The sequence below is a fragment of the Lepidochelys olivacea genome (assembly GCF_965140295.1).
Source record: "Lepidochelys olivacea isolate rLepOli2 genome assembly, chromosome: 2".
NCBI classification, from domain to species: Eukaryota; Metazoa; Chordata; order Testudines; family Cheloniidae; genus Lepidochelys; species Lepidochelys olivacea.
In genome coordinates this window covers 158,487,040-158,510,585 of record NC_140412.1, presented here as the reverse complement: position 1 = coordinate 158,510,585, position 23,546 = coordinate 158,487,040, and the positions used below count along the sequence as shown (strand labels likewise).

The 23,546-nt window shown below is 40.9% G+C and overlaps 1 protein-coding gene across 1 annotated transcript in view; it reads right to left on the bottom strand.

Moving 5' to 3' along the window:
• LOC311517142 (palmitoyltransferase ZDHHC11-like) overlaps positions 1-23,546 on the bottom strand; it is a gene marked incomplete at its 5' end in the record, with an annotated part of 88,803 nt that overhangs the window by 3,254 nt on the left and 62,003 nt on the right. Inside the window, 4 exon segments of the mRNA XM_084621708.1 lie at positions 5,064-5,151; positions 11,266-11,374; positions 19,123-19,181; positions 22,266-22,387. Coding sequence (XP_084477834.1) covers positions 5,064-5,151; positions 11,266-11,374; positions 19,123-19,181; positions 22,266-22,387 — 378 coding nt within the window.

Sequence of the window (23,546 nt, the reverse complement as noted above, 5' to 3'; positions counted from 1 at the left end):
TCGGGGGAGACTGCTAGGAGATGCTCACGTAATCTCCACGCCCGATTCTAACGTGGAGCGGGAGGAAAATTAAAGAGATGACCCAGCAATGGAGGAAGGAACGACAGAGGGTAGAAGAATGGACATCAAGAAGAAAAGATTGTTACTGTCAGTGGTATTGGCACCGTCAGGTAGGCGATACTGGCAGGAGAATGACTGTACCTAATTGGGCGAGGAATCTGGGCGAAGCCTAGTACAAACAGCGACGATGTCTGTACACCAATACAGGGAGCCTGGGTAACAAAATGGAGGAACTAGACCTACTGGTGCTTAAAACCAGATATTATAGGACTAACAGAAACACGGTGGAATAGTAGTCATGACTGGAGTACAGTTATGGATAGGAATGTGCCATGCAGAAAAGGCAGAAATAAAGGTAATGGTGGAGCAGCAGCACTGTACATTAATGACAAGGTAGACTGTAAAGAAATTGACAGTGATGGAACGGATAAAGTGGTATCTGCTTGTGTCAAAATCACTTTGGGAAAGAAAGCTAACACAGGCTCCACTGTGACAGTGTTTGGAGTATGCTACAGACCCCCAGGATCCAATCTGGGATATGAATAGTGACCTTTAATGAAATAAATACTACAGTGAATTGGTGTGATTATGGATGACTTTAACTTTCCAGATATATAGATTGAAGGACAAGTTCTACTAATAATGGTAGGGCCTAGATATTCCTGGAGTTGATAGCTTACAGATTTCTTCATCAAATCAACATTTTAGATTTAATATACGTAAATTGCAAGGTCCTCATAGAAGAACTGGATGTACAGAACAATCTTGGTTCAAGTGATCATGAGTAATTCAGTTTAAACTAAATAGAAAGAAACAAAAATAGGTCAGCAATTAAGGTCCTTGATTTCAAAAGGGCAAACTTAAAAAAATTAAGCAAAGTAATAAGGGAAATGGAAAGGATCTGAATGTGGAGGAGGCTTGGAAGTCAAAGTTGCAGAAGCTATCTGAAGTCTGCATCCCAAGCAAAGTGGAAAAAAATTCATAGGAAAGGTTGCAGACCAAAGAGGATGAACAAGCATCTCAAACAGATGATTAAGAGGAAGCAGAAAGCCTGCAAGGAATGGAAGATGGGATGGCTCAATAAGGAAAGCTCTCTCTTGAAGGTAATAAAAGCGTAGGGTTAAAGTGAGAACTGCCAAAAGCCAAGCAGAGTTGGACCTTGGAACTGAAATTAAAACCAGTAGGTAATGAAGAGCTATGGGGTAGTGGCAGGGTGGCTAATGGAAATGAGGATGTGGAAGTAGAAGTTACTACCACATCCAAGGTTGAAGTCATTCTCAAACAGCTTAATGGGAGCAATCGGGGGCAGGAAAGGGGCAGATAATCTCCATCCAAGAATATTAAAGAAACTGGCTCATGAAGTTGCAAACCCAATAGGAAGGATTTTTAACGAATTTGTAAATTCAGGGGTTGTACCCAATGGCGGGAGAATTGCTAATACAGTACTTATTTTTAAGAAAGGGGGAAAAATGTGATCCAGGAAACTATAGGCCTGTTAGTTTGACCTCAATTGTATGCAAGGTCTTAGAACAAATTTTGAAAGAGAAAGTAGTTAAGGACAAAGAGGTAAACGGTAATTGAGATAAAATACAAAACGGTTTTACAAAAGGTGGATTGTGTCAGACCAACCTGATCTCTTTGACTATTAGCGCTAAATATGCCCAACGGCCTGTGATGGGATGCTAGATAGGGTGGGATCTGAATTACTACAGAGAATTCTTTCCTGGGTGTCTAGCTTGTGAGTCTTGCCCACATGCTCAGGGTTTAGCTGATCGCCATATCTGGGGTCAGGAAAGAATTTTCCTCCAGGGCAGATTGGCAGAGGCCCTGGGGGTTTCGCCTTTCTCTGTGGCGTGGGGCATGGGTCACTTGCTGGAGGATACTCTGCACCTTGAAGTCTTTAAACCACGAGTTGAGGACTTCAATAGCTCAGACATAGGTCAAGGGTTTGTTACAGGAAAGTGGGTGAGATTCTGTGGCCTGCGTTGTGTAGGTGGTCAGGCTAGATGATCATAATGGTCCCTTCTGACCGTAAAGTCTATGAGTCTTTCTTTGAAAAGATAACTGATTTTTTAGACAAAGGAAATGCAGTAGATCTAATCTACCTGGATTTCAGGAAGGCATTTGATACAGTTCCACATGGGAAATTATTAGTTAAATTGGAGAAGATGGGGATGAATATGAGAATTGAAAGGTGGATAGGGAACTTGTTAAATGGGACACTACAACAGATCATACTGAAAGGTGAAGTGTCAGGCTGGAGGTTACTATTGGAGTCCCTCAGGGATCCATATTGGAACCAATCTTATTTAAAACAGTTTTATTACTGACCTTGGCACAAAAAGTGAGAGTATGCTAATAAAATTTGCAGATAACACAAAGTTGGGAGGTATTACCAACAAGGAGGAGGACCGGAAAATGTAAAAAGACCTGGAAAACCTTGAAAACTGGAGTAATAGAAATGGGATGAAATTAAATAGTGCAAAGTGCAAGGTCATGCATTTAGGGACTAACAACAAGAATTTGAAGTTGGGGACTTATCAGTTGGAAGTGTATTGGGCAACCACAGGATGACTATGAGCCGCCAGTGTGATACGGCCATGAAAAAGGATAAAGCAATCATAGTGTGCATCAGGTGAGGTATTTCTAGTAGAGACAGAGAAGTGTTAGTACCACCGGTGAGACCTCATCTGGAATACTGTGTGCAATTCTGGTCTCCCATGTTTAAGAAGGATGAATTCAAACTGGAACAGGTACAGAGAAGGGCTACTAGGACGATCCGAGGAATGGAAAACCTGTCTTATGAAAGGAGACTCAAGGAGCTTGGCTTGCTTACCTTACCTAAATGAAGGATGAGAGGAGAGATGATTGCTTTCTATAAATACATCAGAGGGATCATCAGGGAGTTATTTAAGTTAAGGGTCCACGTTGGCATAAAAGAAAATGCAGATAAACTGGCCATCAACAAGTTTAGACTTGAAATTAGATGATGGTTTCCAACCATCAGAGAAGTGAAGTTCAGGAACATCCTTCCAAGGGGAGAAGTGGGGGCAAAAAAACTCCTAATTGGTTTCAAGACTGAGCTTAATAAGTTTATGGAGGGGATAGTATGAGGAGGTTGCATACAATGGTATGTGACCCATCTGCAACTGCTAGCAGCAAATATCTTCATTGGCTGGAGATGGGGCCCTCAATGGAGAGAGCTCTGAGTTAATACTGTTCAGTGAATTCTTTCCCAAGTGTCTGGCTGGTGGATCTTGCTGACATGCTCAGGGTCTAACTGACTGCCATATTTGGGGTCGAGAAGAAATTTTCCCTCAAGTCAGATTGGCAGAGACCATGAGAGGTTTTCACCTTTCTCTGCAGAATGGGGCCTGGGTCTCTTGCAGGTTTGAACTAGAGTAAATGGTGGATCCTCTGTAACTTGAAGTCTTTAAATCATGATTTGAAGACTTCAGTAACTCAGCCAGAGGTTATGGGTCGATTACAGGAGTGGATAGGTGAGGTTCTGTGACCTGCAATGTGAAAGAGGTCAGACTAGATAATCATGATGTTCCCTTCTGGCCTTAAAGTCTATGTGTCTAATGTAATGTTTATTTCTCGACTGTCTATGTTATGTTTTTGAAAAAAGTTGTTCTGTTTTAAGTACAGTAAATCAGAGTAAAGCAATAATGGTGAAACTGACTTGTGATAGTTGATAGATTTTCAAGAATTATGGTAAAATATAAAGTTTTAATTTTCAGAACCAAAAAATGTCATTTGTGACGAAGTATACCATTGTGGAATTATTTTTCTACAGAATGCTAAAATGCAGATTTTTGGATACTAGTTTTGTTACACACTCATAAATCTCACTGTTACAGTTGCAACAGAGCAAGTAGAATCATAGAATATCAGGGTTGGAAGGGACCTCAGGAGGTCATCTAGTCCAACCCCCTGCTTAAAGCAGGACCAATCCCCAATTTTTTTTGCCCCAGATCCCTAAATGGCCCCCTCAAGGATTGAACTCACAACCCCGGGTTTAGCAGGCCAATGCTCAAACGACTGAGCTATCCCTTCCCTGTGTAGTGATGATTTTAGCAATGAAAATCTATTTGTCAACTCTAACCTCTCTGTGTTATATGATACACCTAAAATATTTCTTATATTTACAATAGAAATAGCTTCAGTAACTTATCTGTTGGAAAACATTGACTTTAGCCAACAATAGCAAATTTGTACTAAAAATTGATTTACGAAAAAAAATGAACAAATCATACATGCATAGGAATAACTTTTTTAAAAGTTATCTTAGTAAGGATGTTCAAGATAAATTCAGCCCTGGTGGAAATCTATGCAACTCCAATGAAGTCAACAGAGTTGAACCCAGTTACACCAGGGCTGACTATGGGCCTCAAAATGTCTCCTAAAAATACCGAAAGTGATTACCCCACATTAGCCAACCCCATTTAAAGTTAGAAGAATGAAAAATGCATTAAAAACAATCCACTTTACTTTGACATTCTTACAAAACTGGATTTTCTACAAAGAAAAAATACTTCTTGGCTAAGCCTTATAAGAAAGGTGGTACCCCATAGCAAATATCATGGCCGTTATAAACTTGGTTTTCTATAAAAAACCCACACAAACCCTGAAAGATAATTAACTATAGTGTTGCTAGCAAGTCCCTCAGCAATGACTATAATGCTCAGCTGTCAAGCAGCACTGGAATACAGTATTTGCTGTGGTGATCAGGAGATAGTACAAGAATACATTATGTATATACATACATCAGTTATGTTGTCAGTATGTGTCCCGGTTAAGATTAGGTTAAATGAATATTTAGACCTTAGAGGGAAAAGCTGCACAGTAATTTTTCCACTGAATGCATCCGATGAAGTGATCTGTAGCTCACGAAAGCTTATGCTCAAATAAATTGTTAGTCTCTAAGGTGCCACAAGTCCTCCTTTTCTTTTTTAGTAATTCTTCTGTAATTAAAATCAAGTGTTATAAAAAGGTCTTACCTCCAAAGTCTGCCATTTCAGTATCACTTATTTCCTTGTTCTGATGAATATTCTCACACAGAGTTTCTTTAGTCCTTTTTGGCACGGTCTCCAAAAAACAAATCAGATTCGTAAATTAATCCCAGCTATAGATTGCCAGGTCACTTGGGCGGAGTCTAATGCCAATATAGCATGCCACTGCGGTTTTTCAGAATGATGAAGGCCTCTCCTCTAACAGCCTCTCAGAAGTTTTTCCAAGAGACTCACGGAGTATGGAAACCAGGAGTCACCTTGATTTAAATTTTACATTGAGCTTTTGCCCAGTATGCCCACTATCACTACTGTTTAGCACGATGGTGATCTCCGCAAGTTATAGCACAGCAGGTACATAGGAGCACAGGCCCACTGGTCGGGTCTAATATGGGAATTCCTGTCTGACAGTGGCAGGATACAGCATGCAGCAGTGAGTCTCAGAGCCCAGGTCGACAGATACGGGACTGCAGGGCTCAGGCCACCACTCTAAAAATAGCTGGATAGACACTGCGGCTCAGGCTTTATCTCCCATTCTAAAAGCCTAGCTAATGTACTGTCACAGGTTCTCATTACTAATATAAACGTCTTATCCTTTTTGAATCCTGCCCCCATCCCCTCTGGGCTGCTGTGAGAGGCAATGTGGAAAGCTCTCCACTGCTCCTCTGCCCTCCATTGTTTGTATCTTCACCTCCCAAGAACATCACCAGCATGGGCGGGGGGTGAATCGCAGGTTTGGAGAGGCTTGCCCCTGGCCATCTCCCTTCCCCCTCCGGAGCCCAGAGCCCCCCATCCCCGACAGCCCCAGGCTGCCCGAGTGACCCCCCCCACCAACCCCGGAGCACTTGGTGGGTGGGCAGACAGCGTGGCCCCCAGCCCCGGAACGCCCGGCTACCGCTGTTCAGAGTCCCGGGCTGCAGACTGGCTCCCAGTAGGCCCAAACTGGGGCAAGGGCGCTGGAGCCCTCCCAAAAGTCGAGGGGGCAGGGGCCCCCACATGAGGTGGAGGCAAAAGCAGCCCCCTGCCCATGTCCCAGGCCACCTGCCCAGGGCAGGTGAAGGGACCCCAGCTCCCCACACGGTTCTCCCAGTGGCTGGGCTGTGGCTCCGAGGGCCCCCACGGCCCGAGCCGGGTCAGGGAGAGCCGCACGGGCAGCTGGTGTGGTGTCGCAGACCCTCCTCCTGTTCCAGGTAGCTGGGGAGCCTGGCAGATGGGGATACAGGCTGGGGGCTGCCCCATCCGCCCCACACATCCCGAGAAGGTGGAGAGTCCCGCTGCAGCTCCCCACAGCTGCCCGGGTTCCCCAGCCAGGTTCCATGCTGGCCTGGCAGGGGTGGAGCCTTGGTGGTGAAGAGGCCCCCAGTTCTGGTGCCACTGGCCCAGGGCCCCAGCCATGTGAGAAGGAAGAGCCACAGCGGAGCATGGCGGGAAGCAGGAGGGAGTCTGGGGGTGGAGTGTGGGCAGGGCTACGCAGGCCGGTTGGGTAGGCTTAGCCTTCCCCGCCTTTGATACCTACCGCCCATAATCACCAGTGTCCGCCTTTGCAACTTATCAGGGCTGTTCCCAGAAGCAATGGGAGGTCAACATGATTCATGACAGTTCTGACACTTTTGCCCACAAGAATCTAAATAGCAGAAGTGAAACTGACCAATGTCTTCTCATCTTTACACAGCTGCTGCTTACAAAGCTATGAGCATCAGTAGATGCACTGGGGCTGCTTGTGGACAGCATTGCATCTGTTGTATTCAGATGACATTTGGAAACTTATTTTCATTTTCTAAAAGGTCCTTATGGTTATGCAAATCAAGTTCTGGAAAAGGCATGGCAAGGGAATGAGTGGATTTTTCAAGCCTTATCAAGATATGGGGAATTTATCTATGCAAAGTTTTTTAAAAAATCAGAACTGGCACACACAGAATTAAGTGATAGTATTACTTGCATGATTACTACTTTTACTGTAATACTTGGCATTTTTTTTTAGTCTTCACATATTTCCAGTAAAGAGCTGTCCACAGACTTCTACCTTTCCTTATCTCAACAGTCATCAGAAAAACATGTGGCTGCAAAAATAAATAGCTGTGAATAAATTAGTGAACAATGAACGGCCCTTTCATGCTAAGGTCTGGAACACTTTATGGTTTGCTTAACTGTTGGGAAAGGGACTATCTACAATAAGTTTGCTATGACAACTAACAGACTGTTTACTTATCCTTTCTTCCCTTTCCATTACTCTTCAATAATATTAACATCTGATAAGGATGAAAAATTAGAAACTATGTATAAACTAACACACCAGATTGTAAACTTTTCAGGGCAGCAATTGTGTGTCTTCTTCTCGGGTCTGGAAAGTGTCTAGCACCCTTTGGACACATCCACAATCTAAAATAATGTTAGGTGAAGATCAGCAAATCTCAAATGTAAGAACAGTTTGCAGACCCCAAGGAAACACTGTTCCCAGGCACTTAAATTCATAAATTTACCCTGTGTAGGAGGGAGCCATATAATTCCCCATTATTTAATGAAGACCAAAGAAAAGCAAGGCAAGAGAGCAGAGGAGACTTCTGTGTTTTTTCCACCTTACTATCCACTTTGATACTGGTTGGAGTGTTTTCTTGTGGCCAGGATACTGACAGCCATTTGCTACTGAAACTTATGGGTTCTCATCAGATCATGTTTACTTTTATGTCATGAATTTTTCTTTGTGCAACAAGTACCCCAGTGAAGGTGTCCAGTCAGTAATTTTTCCATAGTTTAGATGTTTCACCATTTCCTAGTCCTGTCAAGCATTTTCTGTTGGGTGAGGATTAGAGGCCCAGAGCAAGCCCTGAAGAATAGCCTCTATGTGCAGTGTGCCTTATTTCTGAATTTTCTAAAGGCTGTACCAAACAGCATGTAAAAGGTCCAAACTCTAATTCTATAAGCTAACCACCTCAAAGACAGCAGTTCTTTTCTGTGGCAAGAAGGGCATCCTCAACCACAGTTCCATCTCCTTTCCTGTCCTGCTCAACTCATATCTCCCATTTACCTTTGTTGTCTATAACTCTGGAAACATCCTTGACTCTGAATTCCCTTCTCCTGAAAATCTGTCTTATCACTTGTGGTGACTGACTGTCCAGTTACTCACCCCTTTTACAGATTGTTCCAGATCTTAAAAGTCGTTAGCTGCAGTTGGAGTTGGAGAATGAACGTAGGAATGGAGTGGACTTGCTGCAGTTTAGAATAAGGGCCCTAACGCTGTGCTAACTTAGTTCACTTTGTTACAACTGTTGTTTCTTACTCCAGCTGAAATAATTTGCATTTACTTGAAGGCATGACTGACTTCTCTCGATCAGGAGACAAATCACTACCTCCACCACAATGCCTATGTATGCCACTGTCTCTACTCCACCTCTGCTGAAACCCTCATCCATGCCATTGCCATAACTACTGCAACTCCATTATCCATGGCCTACCCAAGTCCCAGATCTCCCGATTCCAGCACAGAGACGGCTGATGCTTTCCTAGTCTTCATGTACAAAGCAGCACCATTTCATCTCCTCACTTTCCTCAAGTAGTTCCACTGTCTCCCCACTCATTTCAGGCTCCAGTTCAAAATACCCATCCTTGCTTATTAAAACCCTAACATGGACATGTTCCAATCTCTCTCTTTGCGTCTGCTTCAACACTTCAACACCTGCCTCCTTTTTGTCCCCTCACACAGCTGGGTCCAGGAGTCTCCTCTCCTGCAGCTCCTCCCATCTAGAGTAGGATTTCACACCACTCTTCATACCTCTTCTGCATTTCTCAATATTTTGAGGAAGTATAGGTTCTGCTGACCATCCCTGCCAGATCATGGTCTCTCTCCTCCTTCCTGAGATACAAAAGCCAGTGGCATGACATCCTGGTTACTTACCTGTTTACCTACCAATGAGAGCCAGCCACCTAGGCTCCAAAGAGATGCCACAGAGAATTTATGGTACAGAAGGAGCACAGGCAACATCTTACACATCTGTATTTTCAAAATAAACTACACATAATGCTCCTGCCTGTTGTACACCTTTAAGGCATACCTTAGAACACAGATGCATAAGGATGGTCATTATTTGTCTTCTGATGCACTTCCTGGGCAGATGGAGACACTCTGCCATAGTGCACCCTAGGTATTCACCAGCAGTCAAGTAACGTATGCGCTCTTATATGTAATGCCTGAACTAAAATACTCATAGCCCTGCCCCCCGGGCTTCAGATAAGTCTTTATCTTCTTTAAATAATCCACAGGAAAATAAAAATCAGTTTAAGACTCTAGAAGAATATTCTCCTAATCCTTGCTATTACACTAATACTACAACATAAAGACAGCTCATTATGCACATGTGCGTACACATGCAAACATACACCAACCTTCCCAGGTAAATCAGTGAGATCAGCGGTTCTCAACTGGGAGTCTGTGGCACCCTGGGGGTCCGCAAGACCTTTCAGGGGAGCCGCAGGGCCCCCTGGCTGAAACCTGGTGCCCCAAGCCCTAGCAGTGGCGTGGGGCAAAAGCTGGGAGCCCTGGCACCTCCCCCCAGGGCTGAAGCTGGGTGCAGCAGGGGAGCCCTAGTGTGTCCTCCCCCCAGGGCTGAAGCTGGCAGTGGTGTGGAGCAGAAGCCAGGAACCCTGGTGCCCCCCTGGTCTGAAGCCGTGAGTCCCGGTGCTCCCCCAACTCCCGCTGAAGCTAGGAACAGTAAGGGTGCCCCGGCATCCTCCCCTCAGGCTGCACCCCTCAGGCTGAAACTGTGAGCAGTACAATGCTGAAGCCCTGAGCCCCAGTGTTGCCCCCAAAAACTGCAGTGCCTTACCCAGAGTGGGGCAGTCCCGGGGGCATCTCCCCCCATCTCCTCTTCCCCGGGTCCTCTCAGGCCCCACGCTCTGGCCAGGTCATAGGTCAGAAGTCAGAGCCAGGCAGTGCAGGGCAGCTGCTCCTCTGGCCGGTGGTGCCATGGAGCCGGCAGTTGTGGCATTCCCCCATCCGCTGCTGGTGCCCGGGGGTGTGGCTGCTCCTCAGCTCCTAGGCCCCTGTGACTGCTCACGGACCTGGCTCCAGGGCAGTGGAGCTTTCAGGACGTAGCCACCGCAGGGGTAATCCTCCCAGCACACAGCCCCTACCTACCCCCTCCCTGTACACTGAGCAACCCCTCTGCCCATGCCCTGCCCCAGCTACCCCCCTCCTTGCACCCTGAGTGGTTTTCAGACTTTTTGAACTGAGTCTCTCCTTTGAGTTCTATTTTTTGGTTGTGTCCCCCTTGGGTGGCCTGCTGAGGTGTGTCAGGGAGTGGAGGTAGCACTCCCTTCCTGGACTGTATTGTGCGGAGCTGGCCCAAGCCCTGCCTGCCCTTCCCCTGCTGCCAAATAGAAGTTAAACTATGCCTATGCCCAAGGCTCCCCCTGCCGTCCCAGAGCCCGGAGTCCCCCTCTGCCACCCCTGCTGGGCCCTGGAGTTTGTATAGCATGTTGAGGGGGGCCTCAGAGAGAAAAAGGTTGAGAACCCCTGAGTTAGATAAAAGGCAAATGTCAATCCAAATAATGGAGGGATCAATTAGATGACAACTTTTCAATTAGAATCCGTTGATCTAAAACATTTAGCTATAAATAAAAATACTACTGAAAGAAAATCTGCAGTTTAATTAGAAGGTTTACAGAAAGGAGAATGCTAGGAGGACAGTAATAGGTAACCTGAACAATACTATTTGCATGTAATCAGAGAATCTCATTACCCACCTTGCTCTGGTTAGGTAAGATTGTTTACTGGCTAATCAAGCTATTTATGGCTAATTTAGTTCATCTCTGCTTATTAGGATTTTTTTGCTGAATTACTACGACTGCCACTTTCTCCAAAAGCCTTCTGATGAAATTATGAGAGAGGATAATGACATTAAGGATTTCATAAGGAGACTCCAGTAATTTTATTAACTGGTTTTCATCTCTCTAATTAAAAGTCTTGTGTTCAGCTCTAAAGATTTTGAAAATGGAGGTCGGGGCAGTGGATTATGTGCTACATTTATACTTCTGACTATGTTAAAACTTAGTACAGTGCGCTCCTGCTCTTTTATCTCTGCAAGGCTTGCATCTGCTTCATCTTTTTAAGATGGTCTGAATTCTGATGGTGAGATTCATTGCTGATAAATTAAGATAGAACATTTTTGCTTGTAAGTAATAAATGTATCATCATTACCTCTGGACCAGGAGACAAATTGGTAAAGGAAGCAATATCAGATGCTTCAGTACATATGACACTTGGGTATTTAATGGAGAGCTGTCCAGTTTCCTGATACCGTAGAGCACTAGAAAAAAAAGCAAGAGGAAATAAAAAGAAATGTCAGCTAAAGCAAAGTCAGTTAGGAATTGAATTTCACCCTGATTTTACAGTCTCTATACTCAAGCAATACTTCTATTGACTTTCTGCGCAGGACAAGACTTGATCCCTTATTTGTGAAAGGTGGCTTATGTGCAAGCATCTGGGTATTTATTACTTTTTAGCTAAAAGGTTCTCAGTGCCTACAGTAAAATTTCATTGGTATCCCAGAGTTGCATAACATTCAACAAGTCTGTAAGAACAAATGCCTTTTAAAACATGATTTAACAGAAACCTTCCTTTACCTCTAACTCATCATTAGACATATAAAACTAAGTTGAGAGAAAGTCAATTTCATCTTTTAAACCCAAAATTACAAAATATTTTTACTAGACTTTAATTTCTGAAATGGCTCATTTGAAAGGTCTTTGTCATGGCAAAATAAGTCACTTGATTTTCTCCATTTTCATTCTCTGAGAATATGATTCAATGGTCCAAAAAAGGTAAGAAGTTTTATGTGGAAACTGACCATTTGCTATAAATGTGAAAGAACAAGATAGGCTAATAGCAGAGAAGCGCCACAAGAGGCCACTAATTAAAATGATCATTTCTAGGGCCACTGCATGATGGATATACAAAAGAGAAGAGACGAAATTCTAATATTATGCAGAATACTGGCCAATATATCTAGAACTGGGTGCCTAAAGTTAGGCACTTAAATCCACATTTATGATCCCAGGTAAGCTGTTTGATTTTCAGAGGTGCTAAATACGAATATTTCTGCCTAAAGTCAGCAAGACTTGTGAATGTTTAACTATGAAAATCAGGACCCTTATGTATCTGGATAATTCAGGCAATTCAGTTTGAAAAATCTGGCTGCTTTGCGTTTAGATAGCATCTTTTGTCAAGTGATCTTGAAGTGCTTTGCCTACAGTCATTAAATTTCCTAACACCCTATGGAGGCATTCCATCTACTTTACAAATTGATCAACAGGCACAAAGAGTACCATAACATATATAGACAGTATCCTCTGCTGGCCTCACCACAGAGGTATTCTGCCAGCAATTTAGAAGAAAGCTACAATTCCTATCTTATTGGAAGTAGCGATGCAGAACAGAATCTGGCAGAACAGTGGATTGTGAGAAGATCTCTGCAGTACCACATCTTAATATTATCAGTAAATATCTCTGCAGTTCTCCCACTTCCTTGATCAGAGATAAATTTCATATAATGTAATTTTATAAATACAGTTAAAAGTATGGTATCTTTACTTCCTTGATTGTAGTATACAGTACAGGAAGTAACATTTCTTTAAACAAGTGGTTTTGTTCGGGGCTCCATTGCACATATGCCTCTCTCCTAGAAGAGAATACTTCATACCATTAAGATGCTTAAAACTGTAGCAGGGCAAATTTTCATAAACACTCAATTTTTGCAGTTTCTTTAATGTGTCTTCCCAATCATAAATATGTTTCCCTGATAAGCATGATTAGCTATCCACCTCTGCAAGAATTTAATATTTCTTCCTAATATGCCCTCTGTTTATTAATTGTTTAATTCATGGGGTTTTTTTAATTCTCTTATGTTTCCTTAGCATCAGGTCTGCCTCTTTGACATTTTCTGTAATTCTGTAACAAACAAAGGTGCTGTTAATACACTTTTATATTTGCCTTCCCAAGCAAAACAAAACAAAGAAATGCAGGCTCCCATTTTAAAAATAGACCTTATTTACTAAATTTAGTACTGATTTATTGCAGATACAATAAGAAAAGCACAGAAAGCAAAAGCATCACTCTTGTTAACACAGTTATTCAACTGTCAATTTACGAGCCATGCCAAGGAGATACTATTTAATAAAAGTAAGAGTAGAACCAATTCAAGCAACCACGACGAGAAATTAAACTTAAAAGAAAAACTCCATGTAACAGAAGAGGAGGAAATAAATTTTGGCAAGACTAAAACTGAACAAAACATGTTGCAATTACTCTAATTACTTTAAAAAGTTATTTTAAAATTTACAATTAATAAGTGTGAACAAAAATAAGATTTTCCTCACATAGAGGGCCAGATCCTGGTGAAAACTTGCACCGGTCCATTGAAGTCTATGGAGTAATGCTAATTTACACCAGCTGAGGATCTGGCTTGTAGAAAAAATTATTTGCCACTAACCGCCACTGTATTTCATTGTTCATCAGGCTGAAAATTTGTGTTATTTTATCACTGATGATCTGTTCATTCAATTTAAAGTTACACAACACTTTCCTGAATTAACAAGGCTACCCTTGTAATGTTTTCAGAGTTATGAGAAAGCAGTCCTATAAAACCCGGGAACCAAGTTAGTTTAGTGGAGTAGTTCAAGGTTAGTTTAAATCCCCGTGAGATAGAATGTGCTATGAGAATACCTGGTTTCACAGCATTCTGCTCTTACATGTACTTTTGCTGCTTGAGAACATTACATCAGAGTTAACATTATAAAACTGCAGTCCTCCTTCAGTGTTATTCTCTGTTGCTTAGCTATAGCTTCAGTCAATTAACAGTTCAAAGGCAGCCAATACAAAATATTTGGATTTTCATTAATACTTTCCAAGCCTTAAGACAAAGAAAACGCCTTAAAAACAAAGCTTTAAAATAGCAGTTAAGTTTGATATTGACATCAGTGATGCAGAGATTACACATGCCTAATTACAGAGCATGTTTGCGCACACACCTCTGAACACCAGGCTGTTAGATAATTCACATTGTTAATGGCCTATTAGTTTTAATTTTTACAAGCACCTGAAACAATAATTCTTCAAAATACTGACGTTATTTCATCCCCTAAGTATGCTGCTTCAGGTTTTGTTGCATCTTATCGTCGGAGAGTTAAATCAAGCCTACAGGAGTTATATTATTGGAGATTGTGGGTATATTTAGCATAGCACTGCAATAGTCAGGGCCAGTGGAAATTCAAGTGAATAAATGAAATCAAAACTTTGATTCTAGAATTTTTCCATATTTTTTCTGTTTTTAAATTAAATACAAGTTCCAATTCTTCTCTAAACACAGAGAGCTATCAAAGGGAAAATACCATAATTTGTAGAACTTTAAATCAGATGTTTACTCTATAAAAGCACTGAACAATTACAAACACAAACCAAAATCCTGTTATTTCTTTCTGGTGGGGCTTCCCTCTCTATCTATTATTGCACCACTAAAATCAACAACCAGCCATTCAGTTTGTGTCATCCATAGATGTGAAAATATCCACAAAGCACAGGTAAGCATTATTATCCCATTATTATTATCTCCTTTTACAGATGAGGAAACTTAAGAGCAGCGTGGTTAAGTGGCTTGCCCAAAGTCACACAGCAAGTTCATGACAGAGCTTGGAGTAAAACCTATGTCTCCTAGCACACAGTCCAGTGCTATATCAACGGGTCCATGCTACACTTAGAATATAAGCTATTCAGGGCAAGGACTCCTTATCCATTTGACAGCACCTTACAACTGTACAGAGATATAGGAATTTAAGAGACTGCAAACGCAGTTAATAAGATCTACCATTCTACTTCAAGCAGAAGATCCAATGATTTCAGCTCTGCATTTGAAAGCATGATAAAGGCAGAAGAGTCTGGAAACATATTTTTACATTCAGCGTGTTAAATTAATTCCTTTTACAACAACATTAAAAAAGAGAGAATAAGAGAACAGACATAGATGTTAAGTATTGTTGTATATGTTTTAATAGAAAAGATATTAATATAAATGTTAGGGCTCAGAATTTATAATTTATGGGTGAGTGCAGACTTGGCATTCATGGGTGAGTTTATTAATATAATGACTTAATGTTAGGTGGACGGACAATCAAACAAAAAGGAAAAGGGTATTCTGATCACTGAAAAAAGATGTTTCTAGTACAATCTATTTACAGGAAACATGAAGAAAAATTATAAATACCTGAATACTTCTTGGACACAGTTACTATAGGTCTCTGCAGGACAATCTAATAGAAGATGGGTGGCAATACTTTTTGCTAAACACTTCCCTTTTATTGTTTCAGCACAGCGCATACATACAGAGAACAGATGTATTTTAATTAAGGGGTCCTTGAATGGTAAAACTTCTCAATTTAGCCAATGTATATGCTTTCTATCAAGGGCAAGCTTCTTTCTTTTTAAATCAATTTTTGGGAAAGAGCGATTATTCTAGAGGGGGTTTTAACAAGGTGTTTAATCCCACTTTGGATCAATCGAATATACACACAGGGCATTCAGGAGGAAAAACAAAAAGGCCTGGTGATTGAATAGAGCTTTGTTCTATGACCCCAGTTTAGAATTAAAAAGCTGGAATATTTCCAGAAATATATAGAAGAAAATGACAATGATGGTTATCAATTAAATGTTCTCTGGGATGCTGAAAGGTAATAATAAGGGGGATCCTTATAAATAAAGCATCAGACCTCTGAGAGCTCTTGAAGGAGAGAGTTTGGTTAAAGAACTTTCTGTTTTGGAAGGTAAACATAAGTCTACAGGATCTAAAAGAGTGTATAAAAAATAATTTCAATAAGAGGGAAGATTAACCTGTTACAAACAGGCAAGGATGAGCAAACACTTAAAAACATTAAACAAAATCATGATGAAAAGGACAATAAAGCTCATAGACTTTTAGCCAGAAAGTTAAAAAAGAAACAGGATAAATCAGCCATCCCTCTGATTAGAAATAAAAAGAGATTTAGTAACTGGCATAAAACAGATTTATGAAACATTTTCCACATTTTGCATGTTTCAGAACATCCAAATCCTGATCTTATAAAAAACATATTTGAGAAGTGTGAAACTACTTCAGCTCTTGGGGATGATGTGGCAGCTCTTGGTACGCAGATTGCTGCAGAGGAAGTTGAAGTTGTAATTAAGAATTTAAAATCCAATAAAACTCCAGGTTTCAATTGGTTTTCTGGGGAGTATTATACAGCTTTAAGTGTTGTTTAATGGCATATTGCAGGGGAATGAGATATCAGATTCATGGAAAGGGGCAAAGTCTGTCATTCCTAAAGATGGAAATGATCTTACCAATTGTGCATCATACTGACCTATTTCTTTAATTCATGTGGATGCTAAAATTTATGCCAACGTACTAGCAAACAGATGGAGTCTCATCAGATATGTTCACTCTAACCAATTTGGGTCTGTTGGTGGCAGGCATCTATCTGATAATATCAGAAGAACTCTGAATTTGATCTATAATGTTAATTCTACCAGTTCTAATGTGCACGAATCTCTTTGGTTGCTGAGGAAGCCTTTGACTAGCTGGAGTGGGAGTAGTTCAGGCAGATTTTGGTAAGGTTTGGTTTTGGAAATCAGTTTTATAGGGGCACATTGGCCCTATATAATCATCCTCAAACGTCTGTTTTGGTTAATGGTCATCAATCCCCTCCTTTTAATTTGAAGAAGCTACAAGATAGGGGGGATAACCGGCAACCCTGATTGCTTTGGCAGTGGAGCCATTTGCAATGAATGTGAGAAACAGATTCCCGGTAAAGGGTATCGAAACGCCTTTTGGATTAGAACACAAAATAGCTTTGTATGCTGATGATGTCTTGCTATATTTGTAGGATCCAAAAACCTCATTAAAAATGACAAAACAACTGACTTTGGAATCTGGGCCGGTTGAGGATTCAGAATAAACTACAAGAAATCTGAAATGTCAATAATTCATATTTCTGAAAAGGTATAAAAACCCTATGTTCAGCGACATAACTTTGAATGGATAAAGAAATCTTTAAAATATTTAGGAATAAATACTATGGAAAAACATACAAATATTTTTAAGGCAAAATTACCCTCCAATATGGAATAAAATACTTGGAGGAACAGAACACATCTGAAATTTGAAATGTCCTTTCAAAGTTATTTTTGTTTCACTCTATCCCTGTCTGTATCCCTGACATGACATCAAAAACATGGCAGGATGTGCTATTAAAATCCATATGGAAAAAAAGAAAGAAAAAAGGGTGGTTCTGTATAAAGGTGTGTATAAGCTTACAAAATGGGGTGAAGTAGCTTTCCCTAATTTGGCTTATTATTATGCATCACAATTAAAAGATGTGATCAACTGGATTAATAACAGACCTTCCAAATAGTGGGTGAAACTTGAAGACTGGAGCCCAAATATAGCTATTCATAGTAATTCGTGGGTTAAAAAGAAACTTAGGTCACTAAGATAATAATTAAAAAATGACCCATTCATGCAGCTGACCATAGCAGCTTTGGACATTTTTTTTTTAATTTCTTGTTGCCAAGGGATTCTTCCTTAGCTACTTTAATTAATATTTCCTTGGAATAAATTCCTTATTATCAGAGTGATTATTCATTGTGAGTAAGAGCTAAGATTACTCAAAATCAAACAGCTGTTCCTGGGTCTTCAGCCAGGTTGTTTGAATATGAATCTGATCCTGAATATGTACAATGTTAATATTTTATTGTACGGTTGCCTTAATAAAAAGAGGGATGGTTTCTAGTTTCAGGCAAGCAAGATAAATCAGGAGTCATGGAAGAAACCAGTCTCAACTTGCCTTCTCTATTGCAAGAAGTCATTTACTCTAACCTGTGCACCCAGTGTGATCTGCCTCCCTCACTACTTGTACCAAATTCCTCCTCTAAACTGGGAACCACTAATGGGGAAGCTAGATTATATCAGGGAGGTCAGGCAGGAGAGAGGAGACTTGGGTTGAAATCCTGGCCCCAGTGAAGTCAATTGGAATTTTGACATGGATTTCAATAGAACCAAGATTTCACTATATGGTGTACGGAACGGGGAGATAAGGCCAACAGCAGATTGCAGAGAGCATGAAGAAGTCAATCACGTTGGGTGGGGAGAGTGCTAGGATAACAAATTGGTTTCTCATTTGGGAGAGAAAGGGAAAGGAAGATAGATTTTAAGCCCTCCAGCGAAGAGCTTTAGGGAGGAGTGTACTCTACTGGGCTTATCATACTGGACAGCTACCCTTCTTCTATCTCTTCTGCCTCAGAAGTCCCTCTCTCATTGCCTGCCTTCTGACCAGCCTATCTTAGCAGACTGTCTGTGCTGAGCACAGTTCTAGACAGGAAAGCAGGGTGACAGCATTCCAAGAATGGAGACCACCATTTCCACTAAGTTCCCATTGTGGAGAAGTAAATTATGAGAAAAAGGGAAAAATCTGATTATTTCTTTTAAATGCAGCCATGCTTGAGATGTTATCAAAGCTGCATGTGAAGTCTGGAGTTGCCATGGACTCTAGGCTGTTAGATCTGAAGAGACAAAAAAGAGTTAGGCTCCCAGGACCACACGTTAAGAGGGGCCACTTTCCAATGCTTCCTTTTCAAATCTTGCAAGATGATTGTCTGAAAACGTCACAGAAAATTCAATTGTCCTCTAAGAAATTAATATGCTAAATTTTGGTGAAGCAATCTAATCTTTAAGGTATTTAAAAGAGGGATTTTACTCCTGAATTTCCTACAAATCACAGTGCTACCTTTACTATGAAGCTGCTACCACCACCTCCACGATTTGGCTTTATATGATACAAAGTCATTATTGCTAAATACTAATGATGAGTGTGGTATTACACCACACATGATCCCTGCCCCAGACATCACACACTGATTTGAATCGAACACCAATTTTTAAATTTTCAGATAAAAGTTGTTAACTGTAGTTATGCACAGCTAAGGTAGGCTTTAAACATGGATACATTCTATTTAATTTTGTATTTAACTTACCCAGATCGAGATGAAACTGAAACCTCACACTCCTTTTGTTGACTTGATAAAGACAAATCCTAAAAAAAAAACAAAAAACAAACAAACAAAACCCCCACCACCTGTTAGAATTTTGTGCCTCTAGACAGTCTCTAGACAATATTTTTGAAAGGTTTATATTACTTTGAGCAAATGAGGTAAAACAAATATTTATATAATGCTATTAAAATACATTTTTAAAATAGTACACTAATTTATTAAACAAATAAACAAACTCTTTACTTGTTGAATAAGTCTCATTCTATGGGTGGGCAAAAATCTCCTGTTTTAATATCATTGATCTTATTTATCCAGCACTCAACAATATGTTAGGTATCTCTCTCACACACACACTCACACACACACACACACACACAGAGTCTGTGCCCCCAAAAGCTTACAATCTAAAGGTCAGAAACCACATTACGCAGAAGAAAACAAGAAATGGGAAGATTAGAGGAAAGCAGGAGGAATGGGTGTCAACATTTTTACAGTAGGTTATGCATTCTTCTTCTTCTTAAGATTGTAGATGTTGAGGTTTCATTTTAAATGTTCATTGGATCAAATGTTCAAAGCAATACTTGTACCTGAAAGTCAGAGCACACAACATATAGTGGCTCTTTGAATATAAAGATGACTATTAAAGAAAATAGTTATTATGATGGACAACAGCATTTGCCATTTTTAAGACCAACAGAAAAGGCATTCTTTCCCACATGCTTCACTGATCTAGATAACCAATCTGGGGCACCAGGTTAGTCTCTCATTTGCACGGATGTTATTTATTAGGAGGTCAATATGCTGGTGTTCTTCAACATGAATACATTATTAGACAATTCACAGTCAGCTGCAAGATTTTGCTTTCTGGTGTTGTTGATGTTACAGTGTTGCCACTTATGATTTTAAACAGAAGTCTTATGATATTTGGAGCTTTTCTTAAATCTCCAGCTCTTGGACTCAAGTGATTGCACAAGTCAGCTTTCATTTAAGGGAAAAAAAAAAGTTGGAAATGTGTAGCCCTCAGGATTGGGAAGGAAAGCTTGAAAACATGAACCTGAAGAGCTCAAAAACTGGAAGGCAAATAAAAAGAACTCCACTTTCAAAACAAAACAAAATAGAATGCTCAGAATTTTAAAGCCAATTTCATACATTTTGGGGGCATGAATCAAGACTTCTGAATGCTAGGAGGTGGCAATATTGATGAGACAGAGTTTTAGGTTAAACTGCAGACATTCCTCATATCTTTTATAATGTTTGCCTTGTTTGCTTTCCTAGCTTCAGCTCAGAATATTGGCATTCTGTAGCCCTTCAGGTGCTAACTATTAACAATTTTTAAATGTGGACACAAAGCCGAAGTCTAATCATATGACCTCAGTGTTCATGGTCTTTCTTTGCTTCAGCACCTCAACATTGGTGATTTTGCACTGCCACTTAGCATATGCACTCTGGTGCTGGTGAAACTTGTCAGGAGGACATACTGAAAGAAAACACGCCCAGAATGTATATCCATATAAACGGGTGGTGAAGGCAACAGTCCAGTACACCATCAGCTTGTTTTTTTAATTTAAACCCATGCTGGATCCAAATTGTTTTTTGCAGGTGTTTTTAGGTCCATGGTTTAAGGTCCATCTTTCAATATGAAATAGCACTTAGTTGTCTTAGTCCAGCATTTATCAAGCTACCTACAGTAAAACAATTTGCTGGAAAAAAAATTCCCTTATCAGCATTGTGGCTGACTTGGTGAAAACTTTTCCTGAGCTCATAGAATATCAGAGTTGGAAAGAACCTCAGGAGGTCAGCTAGTCCAAGCCCCTGCTCAAAGCAGGGCCAATCCCCAACTAAATCTTCCCAGCCAGGGCTTTGTCAAGCCTGACCTTAAAAACCTTTAAGGAAGGAGATTCTACCACCTCCCCAGGTAACCCATTCCAGTGAAAACGTTTTTCCTAATATCCAACCTAAACCTCCCCCCACTGCAACTTCAGACCATTACTCCACGTTCTGTCATCTGCCACCACTGAGAACAGCCTAGATCCATCCTCTTTTGAACCCCCTTTCAGGTAGTTGAAAGCAGCTATCAAATCCCCCCTCATTCTTCTCTTCTGCAGACTAAATAATCCCAGTTCCCTCAGCCTCTCTTCATAAGTCATGTGTTCCAGCTCCCTAATAATTTCTGTTGCCCTCTGCTGGACTTTTTCCAATTTTTCCACATCCTTCTTGTAGTGTGGGGCCCAAAACTAGACACAGTACTCCAGATGAGGCCTCACCAGTGTCGAATAGAGGGAAACAATCACGTCCCTCGATCTGCTGGCAATGCTCCTACTTATACAGCCCAAAATACTGTTAGCTTTCTTGGCAACAAGGGCACACTGTTGATTTATATCCACCTTCTCGTCCACTGTAACCCCTAGGTCCTTTTCTGCAGAACTGCTCCCTAGCCGCTCGGTCCCTAGTCTGTAGCAATGCATGGGATTCTTCTGTCCTAAGTGCAGGACTCTGCACTTGTCCTTGTTGAACCTCATCAGATTTCTTTTGGCCCAATCCTCTCATTTGTCTAGGTCCCTCTGTATCCTATCCCTATCCTCCAGCATATCTACCACTCCTCCCAGTTTAGTGTCATCTGCAAACTTGCTGAGGGTGCAGTCCACACCATCCTCCAGATCATTAATGAAGATATTGAACAAAACCGGCCCCAGGACCAACCCTTGGGGCACTCAACAGGTAGTGATCAATGGCTCCATGTCTAGTTGGCAGCCAGTATCAAGTGGAGTCCAATGATCTAGCCAGCTTTCTATCCACGTTATAGTCCATTTATCCAGCCCATACTTCTTCAACTTGCTGGCAACAATACTGTGGGAGACCGTATCAAAAGCTTTGCTAAAGTCAAGGAATAACAGGTCCACTGCTTTCCCCGCATCCATAGAGCCAGTTATCTCATCACAGAAGGCAATTAGATTAGTCAGGCATGACTTGCCCTTGGTGAATCCATCTGTTAGCTATCAAAGAATCCTTCCTTCTCAGGTGATAGAATCCCTAGATTTCTGGCACACCATATCAATTTCCAACACTAACTTTGCAGAACTCACAGGCACCAGAAAGAAGATGAATTTCTGGATGCAAGGTCCTACCTGTAGGGGATCCATTCTGACAGATGTATTTTCTGTCACTTCCACATCACTTTCTGGGTCCCTGGTATTCTGTGTGCGTCGCTGCTCTGTGATATAGTCAAAAGTACTCAGCTTCTTACCCACTGTTTACAACAAAGAACACAAACTACAATTTAATTTAAACTTATCCCATGTAGCTATGCAATTTACAGCACAAAAAACTAGCACCACATTTTAAATATATGGGATTATCCAACCTCTCTACACCACCTGAATCAAGGACCCACAATGTGTATTTCTTTTTTTCTGCATTTATATTTAGCACACTTGAAAGGCTGTGAAGTGGTCATTTTGTTTCATCTCTATCATCAATAGCATCTAATCATCGTAGCACTTGGTAGAATTATATTTCCTTATGAATATTCTATTGTGATAAACTTCAGCTTCATCAATCATCATCATGTGGGATTTGGCATTAGAAACTGTAAATCAACACACTTATAATGATATAACAGTGGAGAAGTGTCCCTGACATGTTCCATAGCGTGATTTGGCTGCAACCAGTTGTTACTGGCAGAATGACAGACAAGTTTTCAAGAGGCTGCACTAATACAATGTTCAGAGCACAGGAAGTCCTGAAAAGATTAAAAGAAATTTTAGGTGCTCACAAAGAGAGAAACACAGAGTTAAAAAGCTTCCATCTAAGCTTTGAATAGCAAGTAGAGCTGTTCAAACTGAGCTATTTCATTCTGGCCATGTCTATGTGTGAAAGTTCTCTTCAATTTCAATCCATGCTGATGGAAACTTAAGTTTCACTTTGGAATTTCCAGTTAGAAAGAACCCAGTATCACTAAGTACTTCTCCACACAAAGCATTGTCAACCTGTGGAACTCATTGCCAGGGGATGTTATGAAGATCAAAAGTATAACTGGGTTAAAAGAAGAATTAGATAAGTTCATGGAGGAAAGATCCATCAGTAGCTATCAGCCAAATTAGTCAGAGATGAAAACCCATGCTCTGAGTGTCCCTAAGCCTCTGACTGCCAGTTCCTGGGATGACAGGGAATGGATCACTCAATAATTGCCCATAACTGTTCATTCCCTCTGAAGCATCTGGCATTGGCCCCTATTGGAAGATAGGATGCTGGGCTAGATGTACCATTGCTCTGACCCAGTAAGGCCATTCTTGTGTTCTTAAATAAAATGCACTCAGAATGGCCAAGTTTCAACCCTGAAAGCATGCCAAAAGTCTGTGCAATTTTGATACAAGCTTAACATTTACCCCAATTGATTGTTAATCTTA